General features: G+C 37.7%; 1 protein-coding gene across 2 annotated transcripts in view; it reads right to left on the minus strand.

Moving 5' to 3' along the window:
• Positions 1-18014, minus strand: part of dapk1 (death-associated protein kinase 1) — a 102645-nt gene that overhangs the window by 49820 nt on the left and 34811 nt on the right. For both annotated transcript variants that reach the window (XM_073860698.1, XM_073860699.1), the window contains exons 4-9: positions 7933-8071; positions 7061-7190; positions 6135-6183; positions 6017-6043; positions 1514-1666; positions 770-815 (exon numbers count right to left, since the gene is read on the minus strand). In XM_073860698.1, the coding sequence (XP_073716799.1) occupies positions 770-815; positions 1514-1666; positions 6017-6043; positions 6135-6183; positions 7061-7190; positions 7933-8071 (544 nt within the window). The remainder of the gene's footprint in view (positions 1-769; positions 816-1513; positions 1667-6016; positions 6044-6134; positions 6184-7060; positions 7191-7932; positions 8072-18014) is intronic.

The raw sequence follows: 18014 nt of genomic DNA on the forward strand, positions 1-18014 counted from the left end.
GGCGTCACCGCCACGGTCCTTCGAACTCGCCACAGCCCCAGGTGTGTTGTGTGAAATCTGGTGCGCGGCATGGCGGCAACTGGGTGGTGGGCGTACCCAAAACAAGGATAAGAAGCGGCAGCATTGCTGATACTTTTTAGCAGATTTCACGCAAAATAGGTAGAAATGACATGCATTGTGAACGTCAGACATATCATTTTCGTTCCGTCTCGTCTCGTCAACGAAAACTCGAAAGTGTCTCGTCATGTTTTCGTCACCTTAGAGCCATTTTTAGCTAGTCATCATTGCGTTATCATCATAAAAAAGAGGTGGGTCAATGAAATCATTTTGTTATAGTCATCATTTACGAAAACAACACTGGTCAAAAGGGGATAATACCGCCCCCTAATCGGCACTATCCAAACACCGGTGCTTCCAATTAGTGCAGGGATCAGCTCATTTGCATTTTAAAGGACACACCCAAAACCAGCACATTTTTTGTTCACACCTACATAGGGGCAATTTTAACATGCTATAATAAATTCTTTATATTGTATTTTGAGCTAAAACTTCACATACGTACTCTGGGGATTTATTTTACATCTTTAAAAATTCTTGTGAAATGTCCCCTTTAATTGCACAGAATTTATGATAAATTTATTTTATAAAATATCATAAAACTGGACCCCCTGGCACCATCTTGCGTCCCCAAGTTTGAGAACCATTGATTTAAGCTAACATTAGAGCTGGTTGATAACCGATTTATATATGTAATAGTTGTTGGGCAAACCTTGATCCAGGGATGCTGAAGACTGTCCAAGATTGTCATTCTTTTTCTGTGAGAAAAGAAAGTTACACTTTTGTTACTCATTTCTTGTAATAAGCAACAGCCAAGCAGTCCTAGAATCTCTCTTCATCTTGATCCTTTGCCAAGTTTTTTTTCTAAGTTAAACAATAAGCAGTTACAGAGAAGCATATACATGACCTTAGGTGGAAAACAACAGCAGATTTATAGTACAAAGCAAAAGATGATTATCAGAGTATGCGCTACAGAAGGAATTGTGTGATTGAACGCTGTCTAAGGTGGAATGCTGCATATCAGCATCAGTCGGTATTGACGTAAACAGCATTTATGCTGTGAATGATGCATTTTGGGAAAGTACAGAGAATACTTCCATGGAAGTAGTGCAAGTTCTCACATTTAAAGAAAAGAGAACTAAATTGAGTCAATCCAGTTAATTTACAACTAAGTTAAGACAGTCAACTAGAAAAGAGATGCAGTTTGGTTGAATATGTAACTAGAACAGGAATATCTTTTGTCTAAAGCGCAACGTGCAAAGGTCTTGTTCCTGTTCATTGACAACACAGTTCCTTTGCAGTTAAGAGTTATCTGATTTGAGGAGACCTTGCAGGGTTAACAGATTCAGTATTTTATCAGTTAGGGATGTTATTATTCTAAGATGTAAATCATTACTAACACATTAAGTGGTATTGATATTTTAATACAGATAACAAGCTACTTCAGTGTTCTTACTTTGGGTCTTTGATCAGTAGCCGTGCGATAAAGTCTCTGGCCAGAGCACTGGTACTGCTGAAGTACTCCTCATCAAACTCATAGTCCACAGCTGACACATTGGCAAGTGTCTCCTGCTTATTCTCACCCAGGAAAGGTGATGCTCCACTAAGCCTAAAGATATAAAAAAGTGACATCCAACACATCCAGGTAAGGTAGTAAATACACGATTTTTGGATGTCTTCAACAGAGGCAAGCACGGTGGGACCAATTTTATAAACTGCAGGTCAAAAGTACCTGCTGAAGTGTAACAGGAGGTCTTTTAGATTTGAGTCCAACCCTACTCAAACACATCTAAACCAGCTTCATCAGGATTACTTTATATTACAGGGAGGTGTGTTTGATCAGGGTTAAATCTAAACTCTGCAGGACATGGTCCTCTGGGAACAGAATTGAATAGGCCTGGCATATAGCATTTAATGCATGAATGCCTTTTTATGCTCTATTTTTCTTTTGTGATGTGAATTTCTCTGTTATTATAGACTAAGGTTTGCACTGTGCAGACCACTTCTTTCATGATTACCTTTTTAATTTATAACTGAAGTTCAAAAACTGATAAATCTGTGCGATGATCAACTTCATTACTTATTGTAGCATTACAGCTGTTCTCAGTTCACACTGCCAATTACATGCACTCCCTGTGGTTGAGAAACAGTTTGTCTTGAAAAGTGTGAAAAAAGAAAGGTAGAATAAGACCGCAAGGCAAGTGACAAAATTGCACATGAAAATGGTGAGTGAGATCTACCTGAAGCAAAGCTTTATTTTAATTTGCCAATCATGAATGAGGAGTTTCCTGCTATTTATAGACTGTTGATATTAGCGTTTGCTGATGGATGAATAGAAAGACTTTAATGGCAATGAAAACGTTTTATAGTCTGTAATTGAAAATGCTTTGTTTTTACAAATGTCACTTCAGTCATTTCATTGGTATTTGACAAATTTAAATATGACACTTTTTGCTTAAAAATGCCATATGCGAGGAGGCGTGAAAGCTCCTGAATAATCTGTGATTGACACCCGAGGAAACAAAGACTCACATAATAAGGCGCATAATGAATGTGAGAGTTTTGTTTGTGGTTAATTTAAAATTATAATTTTAAATTGTCATCGTAGGTGCATGTCCACTGTGAGAGACATAATCTAAAAAAATCCAGAAATCACAATATGTGATTTTTTTCAACTATTTATTTGTATGATAAAGCTGCAAAATAAGTATTTGAACACCTGTCTATCAGCTAGAATTCTGACCCCCAAAGACCTGTTAGTGTGCCTTTAAAATGTCCTCCTCCACTCCATTTATTATCCTAAATTAGATGCACCTGTTTGAGGTTGTTAGCTGCATAAAGACACCTGTCCACCCCATACAATCAGTAAGAATCCAACTACTAACATAGCCAAGACCAAAGAGCTGTCCAAAGACACTAGAGACAAAATTGTACACCTCCACAAGGCTGAAATGGGCTACGGGGAAATTGCCAAGCAGCTTGGTGAAAAAAGAACCGCTGTTGGAGCAATCATTAGAAAATGGAAGAAGCGAAACATGACTGTCAATCTCCCTCGGACTGGGGCTCCATGCAAGATCTCAACTCGTGGGGTCTCAATGATCCTAAGAATGGTAAGAAATCAGCCCAGAACTACACGGGAGGACCTGGTCAATGACCTGAAAAGAGCTGGGACCACTGTTTCCAAAGTTACTGTTGGTAATACACTAAGACGTCATGGTTTGAAATCCTGCAGGTTCCCCTGCTTAAACCAGCACATGTCCAGGCCCGTCTTAAGTTTGCCAATGACCATCTGGATAATCCAGAGGAGTCGTAGAGGAAAGTCACGTGGTCAGACGACATTACTCCATCGTGTGTTGTTTGAAAGAAGCACAAAGGAATGCCTGGCAAGGTGTGAACGTGCATCTAATGTACTTGCTGTGCGAAGACAGACGGGATGTCCCGTTTGCAATCACGTCATTTATAAGAATAGCACAAAGCGCATCAAATATGATGCCTCGTGTGTTTGCGGATGTGTGTGGCCATCGCTTCGTACTGTTTGATAGAAGCAAAAATTATTCACTCGTGTCTGGAGAGAACTTGCAGTGAAGAGACAAACGCAAGTAAATAAGGATTTAGATGTCCTGTTTGCTGCACTCGAGTAAAACAACACGGATTCAACAGATTCACAGCACTGAATGCATAAACTGGATGATGCACTGACTCTCCCTTGAATGTGGGCCGTGATCTATGCATATGGACTTTCTCAGCTCTTCTATTTGTCAATAGTGTGGAGGTGTGGCGATCTCGGCCCATTTCAAGTAATGAAGTAACAGGAGAAAGACTGTACCTCTCCTTTTTCTAATACAGTTTACACAAAATAAGAATATTTGTTTTCGATTTCACTTAAATAGTTTAAAAGTATACAATCCAAGCATTATGTAGACATTTATCTTTTGTTGTCTGACAAGTACAGTGTCCTCCATAAGTATTGGAACAGAGGCACATTTTGTGTTATTTTAGCTGTTTACCAAAATGTATTCCAGTTAAAGTCATATAATGAATATTGGCTTAAAGTGCACACACTCAGCTTTACTTTAAGGGCATTCACATCCAAATTGGCTGAAGGATTCAGGAATTACAGCTGTTTTATATGTAACTCCCCCTTTTTGAAGGGGTCAAAAGTGATGGAGCAGTTGACTTGGAAGCTGTTTTGTGGACAGGTATTGTCTATTTTTGAATAGTTTCCTCATGGGTGACAGATGTTGAGGGTCTGGAGTTGATTGTAGGTGTGGTATTTGCGTTTGGAAGCTGTGGCTGTGAACCCAAATCATTCAGACCAGGGACATCCCCACGCAAGTGATACAGACCACACCTAGGCCTCAAAAACAAAACAAATCCATCAGAGAGATAGCAGGAACATTAAGAGTGACCAGATCAACAATTTGGTGCATCCTGATTAAAAAACAACACACTGGTGAGCTCAGCAACATAAAAATCCTGTTTGTCTTTGTGGGATGGCAGTGTTGGATGATCGCATTGTCCTCTCCATGATAGAGAAGGACCCCGTCACAACGTCCAGAGAAGTGAAAAATAAATCTGAATGCTTCTGTCTTCTGATACATCACAGAAAAACACCAGTGATCCAGTGCCTTAGGAAACCATGCATGAAAATGCAATCCCACTGCCTGAACACTATTTTACTGAAGATGTTGTCTGCTGATATCATGAGATGTTCTTGGCCTTCTCCATAATTTTTATTTTCATTAGTCTTATACAGGTTGATATTAGTTTAATCTCTCCAAAAAAAGATTTCTGAAAGCTTGTCTGACTTTTTTTGGAGTCTAATCTCCCCTTCCTATTCTTGTGGCTTTTGTTTCTTGTGGTGAACCCTCTGTATTTCTCCTTGTAATATCTTCTCTTTATTGTTTTGATTGACAGTGATATCTTTACCTCCTGTAGAGTGTTCTTCATTTGTCTGGACGTTGTGGGGGGGTTTTTCTTTATCATGGAGAGGATAATGTGATCATCCACCACTGTTGTCCTATGTGGACAAGCAGGATTTTTGTGTTGCTGAGCTCACCAGTGTGTTTTTCTTATTAATCTGGATGTACCAAATTGTTGATCTGGTCACTCTTAATGTCCCTGCTATCTCTCTGGTGGATTTGTTGTGTTTTTGGGACCTAGGTGTGGTCTGTGTCACTTGCATGAAGATGTCCCTGATCTGAATGATTTGGGTTCACAGCCACAGCTTCCAAACGCAAATACCACACTTACAATCAACTCTAGACCTTTAACATCTGTCATTCATGAGGACATTATTTAAAAATAGACAATGCCTGTCCATAAAACAGCTTTTAACTGTTCCATTACTTTTGACCATTACCATTAATACAGTTTATATGCCATCTTAATGATCATTTTTATAAGAGACACTCTTGAAAGACTCTTTCATTTACTGATTAGTCTTCCATTTATTCAGAGACATAAAAATATATTTCCAATCAAAAAGAAGGGCCATTTCAGCTCTTATCCCTTTGTGGTATACTTACAGGTCCCTTTCCCATTAACACACGCACACACACATAGTTTTAACAGGAAAACCTACTGTCCCCTCAGGAAACACAGCACCAGCTTTACAATCAGACAATGTGCAGATCATGGAAACATAAATGCCCAAGGCAGTGCCATAGTTGTGGATGCTGTTTTTCTATTAAGCAAGCTTATGAATAACCAACTAAAGTAACTAACACGGTTAGTGCAAAACAAAGTAATTTTTTTTCCATATTTAACTATATTTGGCCACTATGCTTAATTTTATGGTGGAATGTGATTACAGCAATGCTATGTGAAAAAATTCAATTAGGAAAATGGAGACTATTTCCAGCCAGAGTAAAAATCCATAAATGCATTCAGATTTCATTTGTAACGATATCTGCTATCTTTACAACATCTCAACACTGACAGCTATATGGATACTCACAGAATGTAAGTGATCACTCCTATACTCCTATATTTAGACAGAAAGAAAAACAACAACCAGTTAGCATAGGAAAAGTGAGGTAACAGTAAATTATATTAATATTAACAATAATTCTTACCACATGTCTGCCTCCAACCCAAGAGGTTCATAGTTTACCACTTCTGGGGCTGAAACAACAAAACAAAATCGCAGTTTAAAGTAAAAAGTTCTGTCCGAAAAAGATGACTTGATGACGTAGGATTTTATAATAGTTTCTCTCTTCAGAAGCTGTAAAATGACTCATCGGATCTCAGTCTCTGATGTGTTAATTAACAAACACGGAAAAAAGACAGGAGAGATGTTGCCCCCTAAGCCTGAGAAGTGACTAGATTAACAATTTCGCTTATCTAGCTTGAAGTCTGGATTTGGTCCTTGATCATGCCTATAAGAAATCAAGCTACACCCTGCGGCTATATAAAAATCAATAGAGTTGTGCCTGTGTAATTGGTTAATCGGTCAACTACTGTTTTAGGACTGTATTGAATTAATGTCTTTAAGACCATGTGTCCAGATTGACCAGAGCCTGGGTGTATTTTTGTGCACTGAAATAGCCTTTAGCACTGTGTCTCTTATAGCGCCGTTTTATTATCACTGCCTGAAGCCATACTGACTGTCATACAGGTAGTACTGGATGTAATGTCAAAGACACACAGCAGGGTGGGTGTGAGTACATGTCTGTTTGCTTTACAGGATGACTGGGGGCTTGTTGATGGCTTTTTTCGAGTTGTACAAAAATAAATACTGACTACCTGTCAAATGTTTGCATAATCTTTACTTTCCAGGATAAAGTTGTTTGAGCGAATGCATAGAGGAGGCAACTGTGAAGAACATGACAGTTCAATTATCTAGCAGGATTCACTGGGTCACAAGGGATTAATTCATGGTGCTTTTTACAGTCATGTCAGAAGTGCAGATTACACATGAAAGGAGTAAAGAGTCCCATAACAATAAAAGCAGGTGTAATTACAACAGATCTCCATAGTATGACCAGTGGATAACACTGACCTACAAACTCCGGAGTACCAAAGATGTTTTTGAAATCGTTGCCAAAATCGATTTTGTGGGCCAGGCCAAAGTCAATGATCTTAATGCGTGGATGAGGCACGCTCCGGTTCAACAGCATGATGTTCTCCGGCTGAGATGACATGAAGAAAGAAAGAAACGATCAAAATACAGACACTAATGATATACAGAACAAAAAAGCAGGACGAATAGAGAGTGTGTGAGGGAGAGAGAGAAACCAGGAAACTGGCCATAGCACATGAAAATCACATGCAAAGCTTCAGAAACGCTCTCTAGAAAGAAAGCACAGCCGTTTTCAAGCCTGGCAGTAACAGATTCTTATTTTAACATTCCATAGAAACAATACTTACTGAAGTGAGCTTTCTTTATTTATGCCCTAATCTCTTTAAAGCTCAAATGACTTTGAAAATATGTCACAGATATGCTAAGGAAAGTTGCATGGATGACTGCTCTGAAAGCAAGGGATCTAATGACATAAATGTCATTGTTAGAATGACACGAGGGATTACATATAACATAAATGTTAATGTTGTGTCATTTATTTAATTTTGTTCTGTAGGTAATGTGAGTGTTGTTGTAAGTGTTAAACATCATGTTAGCCATCAAGTTAGACCGGTTACACTAGGAAGTGATTTAAGTGGAAGGGGGAAAAAACATAATCTCTGTTTATTTATTTGTGTCAGTCGTGTTATTGTGCCAGAGGCAAAAATAACATACAGGTAAAAAGAAGATTACAAGTGCATTGCATTTCGATTAAAATGTTAGGTATCCTGACCAATCACAGACAAGTCGGTTAAGGACATGAATGCAAATGCAAATCAAATCGTACAACTTATTCAGAATAGACTGCCTACCTTAAGGTCAAAATGGGCGATCTGTTTGGAGTGCAGGTAACTGACTCCATCCAAGATCTGCTTGAGAAACTCGGTGGCTTCCTCTTCACTCAGTGACTCTTTTTCAGCCAGGAAGTCAAAGAGTTCCCCACCTGCCACTCTGTAAAGAGAGGATAGATGCTGGTACTTGCAACTAAAAAAGTTGTTGGAAACAATCAGTATAAAACATAAAAAACTGGCTTAAACCTGTTAATGGTCACTGTCCCGTGAGCGGCACACCAGAATTTACTTCAGTATTATTCTATCACAACAAACTATATATTGTTGGAAAGGTCTAAGATGTAGTTTTCATATTTTAAAAACCTTTTAGCAGCAATAATAATGCAGTGACTGTAATTTATTAATTTGTGACAAGAGTATGCAGCAATCCTCACAACAAACCAACACAAACCTCATTTTTTAAAATAATTTAATGTATAAAATAATACAATTTTGCGTAATTTTTAATATATTACAAAAATTTTAAACTGCTATAACATTTTTTTATTTTTTACCTTCAAACACTTCCTTAAAGCTGACATAACACAGGACGTTTTTGCCAATCTAATGTTAATCTTGCTTATATATAGAGTAGTATTTCATCATTCATATGTCCAAAGAGTCTTTTGTTTAGTCAGATTTATAAAAAAAAACAGCCTTTCCGATTTTTGGCGTAAAAGGTCGAATACTTGAAGGCGTGCGGTAGGCGGAGCTGAAGAGTTACGAGTACGCGCAGCTTCGGATACTACTTTTGGATTTACAGCCGACATAGATGTAAATCAAATTTTAAAAAAACTTTTTTTTAATAACCAGCCTTATATTATAAATATGATCCAGAATCAGATACTTAGTCAGTAATGGACGAACAGGAAGAATAGCAGCAACGATTACACCAGGACGTCTCTATCAGGTAATTAATCCTTGCTTGTTTATCCGCTATTTTAATAAAAAAGCAACATAATCAAATTTTAAACTGCATTTGCCCGTTTTAAATGTTGTAAATGTTGTAAATGCAGTACAAAAGTGCTGTTGTTGGTGTTGTTTACATTACATGCACGTATGCGCAATTGCAAACAAAACACGTGAGATTTTGAATTACTTACGCCTGTGGTTGTGACTCCTAAACGGGGTCTTTTAAAGTTTTGACCGCTTCAATAGTTGTAAAAAAAGTGGAAAATCCGGCATCAAACTGTTTGTAAAGCAGTCCTCTCTGAAATACAAACAAACAAACTCATTCGAAATTACGTTGCTGTCCGGGAAAAACGAACTGCATCCACTGTTGTCTTACAAGAAAAGCTAAAAAAGGTTTTCTTCTCCTTACATCCAAAAACACACTTCTTTTGTCGAACTGTCTTGCTAAAACAAAGTTGTCGCGTGCTGTGCAGTGATACCGGTGACTTTTACTCGACGGTGCAATGCTAATGCGCGTACTCGCTCTCACTTGACCTGGAGGGCAGTCGTGCTTTTCTGGGGGTAAAGGCCCATAAAAGGAATATGGGGTCAATCAGTCGTAACGGATACCCCCATTTGAAAAAAACTTTCAGAAACTTGTAGGAAAAAGGAGGCGTGAGTTTGGCTCAGAAATACTCTGTTACAAGCTCAACTGCTTTTTTGACACTTTGCTTATGTTTAGCATGAGGACTGCAACTCTTAAACTGTATTAATAAGTCAGAATGCTTGAAATAGCATTAAACCTCCCCTTTAAAAATCTTTAAAATATCTTCTTTACAACAAGACTTCTTGTCCAAAAACATGCCAGAGTTATATTAAAGGGGTGGTTCAATGGTATTTCATGCATTCTGACTTATTAACACAGTTATAGAGTTGTTTTCTCATGCTAAACATAAGCAAAGTGTCAAAAAAGCAGTTGGACGTGTTACAGAGTATTTCTGTCCCAAATGCACTTCGCCAGGGATCGTACAAGTTTCTGAAAGTTTTTTGAGATTACAGGTCCAGCTGACATTTTAGGAGTTTCTATACGTATCACTTCTTTATATGGGCACTTCCCCTGGAAAACCCCGCCCACCCGTCAATCAGCGGGAGACGCTAGAACCGGGTGTGCCTCATAAGCCTTGAAAAGTGAAGCCTTTGGCTCTTTGATCGCCCCCTGGTGGCTGGCTGCAGTACAAGTCATAACCCCGCCCTCTCCATTCAAATGAATAGGACTTTGCTCTAAATTAAAAAAATATTTACACTTCCAATAAAAGTTTTCGAAAGATGGTTTTGGTCCTTTCAAGTAGTTGTTATCACGCTGATATATGTTCAAGTGTTAATTTTTGTGATAAGTTTCATTTTAGCTTGTAATTTGATGCTATAGAAACGGGGCGTGTCGTTATGATTGGAGTGGTTGAATTGGCCGCGCGAGCGTTTGGGCGGAAGTTTAATACCGCGGCTCTGCCTCTGGCTTCACGGACGATTCCTTCTGCGCATGCCTCGGCTCCAAACTGACGTTTTTATGTAACATGGCGGCGACCGTGGTCGGACATTTTTGGCTTCAATTCATTACAATGGTGGGAGGCGACGTCGCGTCGTCCATATTTTTTTACAGTCTATGGCTAGAACTTACAAACATCACTTCATGTGATAGCTTTGTTTAATATCAAGACTCAACAATGCCATGAAAGAAGAACTGTGTTTTTGGATGTAAGGAGAAGAAAGCCAGCCTCAGGGAAACAGTGGATATAGTTTGTTTATCTGGGTAGCAGCGGAGTTTTGTGTGTGTGTTTGTTGCGCAGGATTTCTCAACCGGGTCATGAGTTGCATGTGGTAAGTGACACGAACATGTAGTGAATCATAATTTAAACAGTGTTGTATAGTGTTGCATAACTCGTACTCCCTCCTTCCGTGGTAGTAACTCCTCCTTCTTCATTTATTTGCACTTTATCGGAAAGATTCGGTATCTTTCTTTAAAAAATCTGATAAAACTAAAGACTCTTCGGAAATATAAAGGATGTAATCCTACTCTATAGGTACTCCAGATTAACATCAGAAATGCAGAAACATCGGATGAGCAACGTTGAGGTTGATGTGAAAAATGCACATAAGCTGAGTTAATACATCTGGGTGCTAGATTGCTTAAAGGGATAGTTCACCCCATAGGGTAAATTCTCTTATAATTTACTCAAATCGGTATGCTAATGAATCACATTACCTGGACAAATAGTTAATTCTTAAGAATAATCTTAGGTTAGGATTCACCAAATTAATGCAAAATGAAAACAGAACTGTGCAAGTACAGATGTACAGTCTGTTGAAAAGGTTGTAATGTTCAGAGTTTGAAATTAAAGGTCACGTTTTTCCTGATCTCATTTTTCAAACTTTAGTTAGTGTGCAATGTTGCTGTTAGAGCATAAATAATACCTGCAAAATGATAAAGCTCAAAGTTCACTGGAAGGCGATATATTTTCTTTAACAGAATTCCCCTTTACAGCCCTCTACTTCCTGCTTTAATGATTTCAATTAGTGATGCACCGATGTATCAGCCGCCGATATTTATCGGGCGATTTTTTATGAATTTGAAACCATCGGCATATCGGCAATAGCACGAGAAAGGCCGATACCAATTATTTATTAATTAACTGCATAAAGAAATCCATTATATGTAAAAAATGAGTAAATGATTGTCATGCTGTCTTATTATATTTTTTTAGCTTAATTTGTGGCTCTCTTATTATGTTGGTCAGTTGAATGTTAATTAGATCCAATCCATGTTCAGTAAAAATAATTTGATGCAGAAATAAACTAGCTAATAGACAAACAATTTAGTATTGTATACAAGTGTTTAATATCGGTATCGGCCAGAAGTTGTCTGTTTAAATCGGTATCGACAAAAAAAATCCCATTGGTGCATCCCTAATTTCAATAAGAGAGTTTTTGACTAAACTCCGCCCACATGAATACGTCAGTCCCCAGCTAAGCTAATGGCTTACGTATTTCTGAAGGAGGGACTTCATAGAAAAAGGAGGACATCAGCCCGTTTTTATGACAGTGAAAACAGCGCTGTACAGATAAGTAAATTGTGTGAAAAATACCGCATTTTTATGTTAAATCGTTAATTTCTTTGTAAGCCAAATCTGCACAGTTTTAGCCCGAATACTTAAATTGTGAGTCATCATGGTACACATACAGCATTACTGCGCAGCATCTGCGCATCTATGGCTTACTTGAACTCACCCCTCACTACCCAACAAAAAAAGGAAAGTAACCCCAAACAACCAAGAAGACCAAGAGAAGATGAGCCGAAGTTTCAATACCAAGTGGCAAACTGGACGTAAATGGCTCATCTATTTGTGTGTCTCAATCAGTTCCCTAGCTCCCTAGGTCGTGTATAGGGGCTTGGCCCTGGTAAGGACACATGGCTCACTATACATAGGGGAGAGCGGGGTAAGTTGTCACACGGGTAAGTTGTCACACTGTTAATAACTCCAACAGTAGAGGCTCTATCTCAAAAATCAAATAGCCACTTTATGTGACTTCTTCTTCTATAGTGAACTTCCTGTTCACATGTGGTCAAGATCACTGTAATCTGAGGTTAGCACAATTTTCTTATTTTTCTGCTTAAAAAGTAAAAAAAAATCACTTTACATTTTATGCAATACAACTTTGTTAGGTGTGAATGTTTAAAATGATTATTTTGCACAAAATAGAGGAGACCGTAAAGTGTCTTTTGATACTTTAGCTAAAGTGATATGATGAGCTAAACTTGAGATTTAGACAACATTAGCACACAAGTAAGTATGGGGCAAGTTGTCTCAATGACTTTGGGGCAAGTCGTCACATCTGACAACTTGCCCCTGTACAAACAAACACATCGAACATGCTCAGAAAACATGATATAGAAAAGAATAAGCCTCAATCTAGCAAAAAGCTGTTTCAAAAGAAAGGGAAGCAGAAATCTGGACCTATGAAAAACAAGGCAGCTAAAAGAAGAAAAATCATGCAAGAGTCATCATCAGATGATGAAGAGTGCTTCTGCCTCGTCTGTGTAGAGCCATTTTCAAAGAGTCGTCCAAAGGAGACCTGGGTAAAATGGTTAAAATGCAACAATTGGGCCCATGATGCTTGCACCTCAGGCCAGGCAATTTATGTGTGTCAGAATTGTGATTCTGGAGATGAGTCCTATTAGTCATACAGGGCATCTGTTTTGTTCAGAGGTTAAACATGTTAAGTTAAGCAAGTTATCTGCAGCGTTCCATTCAGTTATCTGGTTTTATGTGAAAGCCATAGAACATTTGAACCAAAGTTCAAAGTAAAGTGGTCTTGCCACTTAATTGAAATGTGCATTATTTGGATTGAAATAATTGTTTTTCCAGATTCTCCAGGCACGGATGTTTATATTTCCAGTTTGGTTTGAGTTTAAAAATTAAAATCAATATTCACAATTAAGTAGTTGTGTTCTTATTTTTAGATAATCTAGTGTGACAACTTACCCGCCCTAGTGTGACAACTTACCCTCCGATGGGGCAAATTGTCACAAGTGCACAGTCACTATTCAACAGTCTACAACTCTGTAATGAGATAAGATATAAAGATGTTATGAATACAACATATGTACCCAAGACTTCCTTCTTTCATTTGGTATGAGATTTATACCATTTTGATGTATGGTGCTCAGTAAATGTTAGACAGTGTGAAAAGTGTGACAACATACCCCGCTCTCCCCTACTTGATGACTTATTTTTCGGTGACGTCCTTATTGAAACTGATATTAAAAAGCTTCACGCAGAAACCACATCTCTATGACTTATTTAAAAAATATTAAAGAACAGTATAAAAAACAATGTATTATGCTGCTTTAAGTAGTACATACAAAAACAAAGTCTTTTTTTTCTGGCTAGTAGAAGTTCTAAATGCCTGGTAATTAAAAAAAATTTGTAGCCAAATTGGCTGGTATTGTTGTGTTGACTGAAAATACAACTTTCCACAACATATCTAAGTGACAAAAAGGATCTATAAAACATCTTTTGAAAATCTAATGTGTGAAACCTTAAAGCTCCCAATCCCTTACAAAAAATGTTATGGTTTTTGAGAACTAGCTAATTTTTCCGGAAAAACACAACCCCCTTGGGACATGGCGTGATAACTTATGATTCACTACATGTTGGTGTCGTTTACATTATATGCACTTACGTGCCGATTTCCAACATAACACAGAAGTCTGTCTTACCGCCTGCAACTCATGACCCGGTTGGGACTTTTCAACGAAATCCAGTGTTAAACAAACACACACACGCAAAAATCCACTTCTACCACGGATAAACAAACTATATCCATTGTTTCCATAAGGTTGGCTTACTTGGAAAGCTGAATACGGCTTTCTTCTTCTTAAATCCAAAAACACACTTCTTCTTTCGTGCCATTGTTAAGTCTTGATATAAAACAGGGATGGGCAACTGAGGTCCTGGAGGGCCGGTGTCCTGCAGAGTTTAGCTCCAACTTGCCTCAGCACACCTGCCTTAATGTTTCTAGTATGCCTAGTAAGACCTTAATTGGCTGCTTCAGGTGTGTTTAATTATGGTTGAAGCTAAACTCTGCAGGACGACGGCCCTCCAGGACCAAAGTTGCCCATCCCTGATATAAAACAAAGCTGTTGCGTGAAGTGATGGTTGTGACTTGTAGCGTCCTTGTTCTCGCTCTCACGCTGATTGACGTGTGGGTGTGCTTTTCCAGGGAAAGTGCCCACAAAAGAAATGAGATAAATAACGTTTACCTATGGTAAGTAATGTACCAATGTTTAAAAAAACTTTCAGAAACTTGTACGAACCCTGGGGAAGTGCATTCGGCACAGAAATACTTGTCCAACTGCATTTTTAACACTTTGATTATGTTTAGCATGAAGAATCCAACTCTTAAACTGTGTTAATAAGTCAGAATGCATAAAACACCATTAAACCCCATTTAAATAAATTGTTTACTGAACAATAAAAATTTCCAAAATAACAAACAAAAGATAATTGAATGAATATCTGGAATGAATCAATACATTGTTAAAGTAAATGGAAGAATTTGAATTTTTTAGTAAACTAGATACATTAAACAGACTATCCCATTGTGTGTCCATACTTGACATCCTCCCTGTCCTTTGCAAAAAATTAAACTTGAGGTGACTAAGGTTAATATGATAGATACAGATTAACCAAAAATGACCAAGAGAGAGTCTGGCTTATTAAATAGAAGCAATGGGTTCTCTATATGTCCCAGAGGGATTAACTTTGGCAAATATGGCCTATAATCATAGACTTTGGGATCTGGGTTTGAATTTATGCAGCAAAGAAGGTGCAAACCAGCTGCACGCTGATGACATGATAACACATGCTGCTAATAGAGAGCTTGAGCAAGTGCAGCGACAAGCCGCCCAGCTGCAAAAACACACGCCTCAGATAGGTCTGTATTCCCCTCATGGGAACAGAAAGAAAAACACCCGCCCCCACCCTGAACAACGTGAGAAACAGCAATGATAGCTTAACATCTCACTTCACAATAGCGTTTAACCGTACATGGGTTACGAAGGACGCTAAATGACCCGGAAAAGAAACTTGACCTTCAGACCTGAAGTCGGAATTGTGTATGTAAGGTACTTAGCTTCAGATGTCTCAGTTAAAAACAAACAACAATAAAAAGAGCTTCACAGATGAGTAATGTGTAAAACATGAGATCAGAACAGCTCCAGGGACGTCCCTTGTAACAGTAGTACTGGCTGCTAGACAAAAAGATTATATACATACGGCAAGTTATGAAGAAGTAATGCAAACCAGTTGGGTTAGGAGACACACTTCGAGAGCTTTAGAAGAAGGATACTTCCTCCACGCAATTGATGTGTAACAAAAAAATTCTACTGAAATGTTGAAGCTTTGCATTCCATTTTTGTTAACATTGTTTAACAATCATCTATCATCATAGATCTTATCTAATTACTAGTTAGCATTTTCCTCATGGCCCTCATGACAAAGTATCAATTTACAACAAGGGTCCCTAAATATTTACTTATATCAAAACCTTTCGTAATCAGCTCCCTGCCATGATCGCTGGACTCATTTTAACATTCAGTTTGGATAATTTTAAAACCAGAAATTATATCTCATGATAATACAACATATTATGTATAGCACATAATATTACTGTATTTTAACAAAGCAAATACATCTACAAAACATTTGAAAACAAGATTATGGCGTTGAATTGTGGTTTTCACTGAAAGAACTGAAATGATAAACTTCAGTCATTAAGTCAGTTTAACAACATTCAATATATGTGACTCTGTTTTATAATCTAATTTCAATCTTTGGCATAGACTTGCTCAGCCAGTGTTAAACATGAAGATTATATTTTTCCAGAAACCGATACTGATTTTTTTTATAACCGATACTGATATCAAATATTTGGATGCTTATGTGCCCGATAACCAATATGCTGAACTGATTTATATTTACTGTTATACTTTTGTTTTTGACACACAATCACTACAACACTACTGAACTGAACAAACCCTTATAATAATAATAATAATAACAATCAATCCCTCTTTGTATACAAGATAATAGAGGGTATGCATATGACATCACCGTCAGCGAGAGGGACTGCGGTTATGGCCACTGAGTGGCAAAAGACAGAGTGGCAGAATGAGTGTACAGCGTGACATCGGTGAAAACACGGTGAAAACGCGTCTAAATGGGAAAAAGCTGTTGTGCGATAGACTGAATTTCGGAGCTATTGTTTTACACCGAAAGAAGAAATAAATATATCGTTCACGCCAACGTCCACAGACCACAGGTGGGTCGACAAGCCGCTAGGGCCACTATCAAGCAGAGGCTTTAAAAGTATTTTACAAGTATTCGTATTTTATCCGTGTTTTTCTTTGGAAAACACATTCCAAAGCATATTATTATAATTTTTATTCTATTACATTTCATAAATACACGTGTTTGTTTTACATTTAATATTTAAGTACATTAACATACTTTTACTCAGGTAAAAGTACACAATTTAAATGTAATAAGGTATTAAATACATTTTAATATGCACTATTAAAGAATACACAGTATGATTCTATGCTTTAGAATGTAGTGAAGTAATGTTTTTCCCAATACAAACACCCTAATAAAGCACACATGCTTGGAAAATGTAACTAATGTAACTAAGTATTGTCCACCTCTGCTATCAAGTCCAACTAAATTTAATTTAAGCTGATAACAGTCAGTTTTACTGGCACTTTTGCAGCAGCCCTATGAAAACCAGCCATTTTGTTGCACGTTTTGCCACTCAACCGGTCAAGCTCTCGCGTGGTCATGTGGGAAAGTGATGTATATCCTCTATAAATAGAGGGGTCTGAAAGAGTGATTTAAATAATTTGCTGGATAATATTCATTTACTGAATAATATAACTGGAATAATACATTGACAGGAAAGTAACAAACAAAACAGCTTATATATATCATTGCATTTCCTCACTGGTATTTTGTTGTTATAGCTTATGAAATGGCTGTTGACAAAGCCCTGTTTATCTATGCTTTTACTCATGCATTAACTGAATAAAACTGCATTAGCGCGCTGAGGTAATAAATAATTACTTACTTTCCACAGACATTTATTTAGATGTTTTAGCGCAATAATTTTTATCTAGTAAATGTTAATATAACTTAGTGTAAATCTTATTAAAAGTTAGCTACATGCGGTGGCTGTGCTTGAGCCTTCAACCTGGTGAGTAAACATGAATGTGATTTTACAAGGTAATGATAAGCATAAATAACAGAAAAATTAATTTAATTAATTAAGCTACGTCGTTATTAGGACAGGATTCGATAGATCAGTCTACGTGACTCTGTGAGTTCGTCTCTATTTCTTAGCTTAGCTCCAAAAATTGCATATCAGGCATTTAAAACACATCTCATCTGTGCATTAAGTAAGGAATAATTGACGACGGGCCATTGAATTATTTGAAAATAATGCACATCCAAGATGGTAATGCGGCACGACGCGGCTTCACTGATGACGTGTCCAAGTAGCACCAGAAGGTGTATTCAGATTCCAAGGAATAACTGACGATGGACCGCTGAATTATTAGGAAA

The sequence above is a fragment of the Misgurnus anguillicaudatus genome, chromosome 22 (genome assembly GCF_027580225.2).
Source record: "Misgurnus anguillicaudatus chromosome 22, ASM2758022v2, whole genome shotgun sequence".
NCBI classification, from domain to species: domain Eukaryota; kingdom Metazoa; phylum Chordata; class Actinopteri; order Cypriniformes; family Cobitidae; genus Misgurnus; species Misgurnus anguillicaudatus.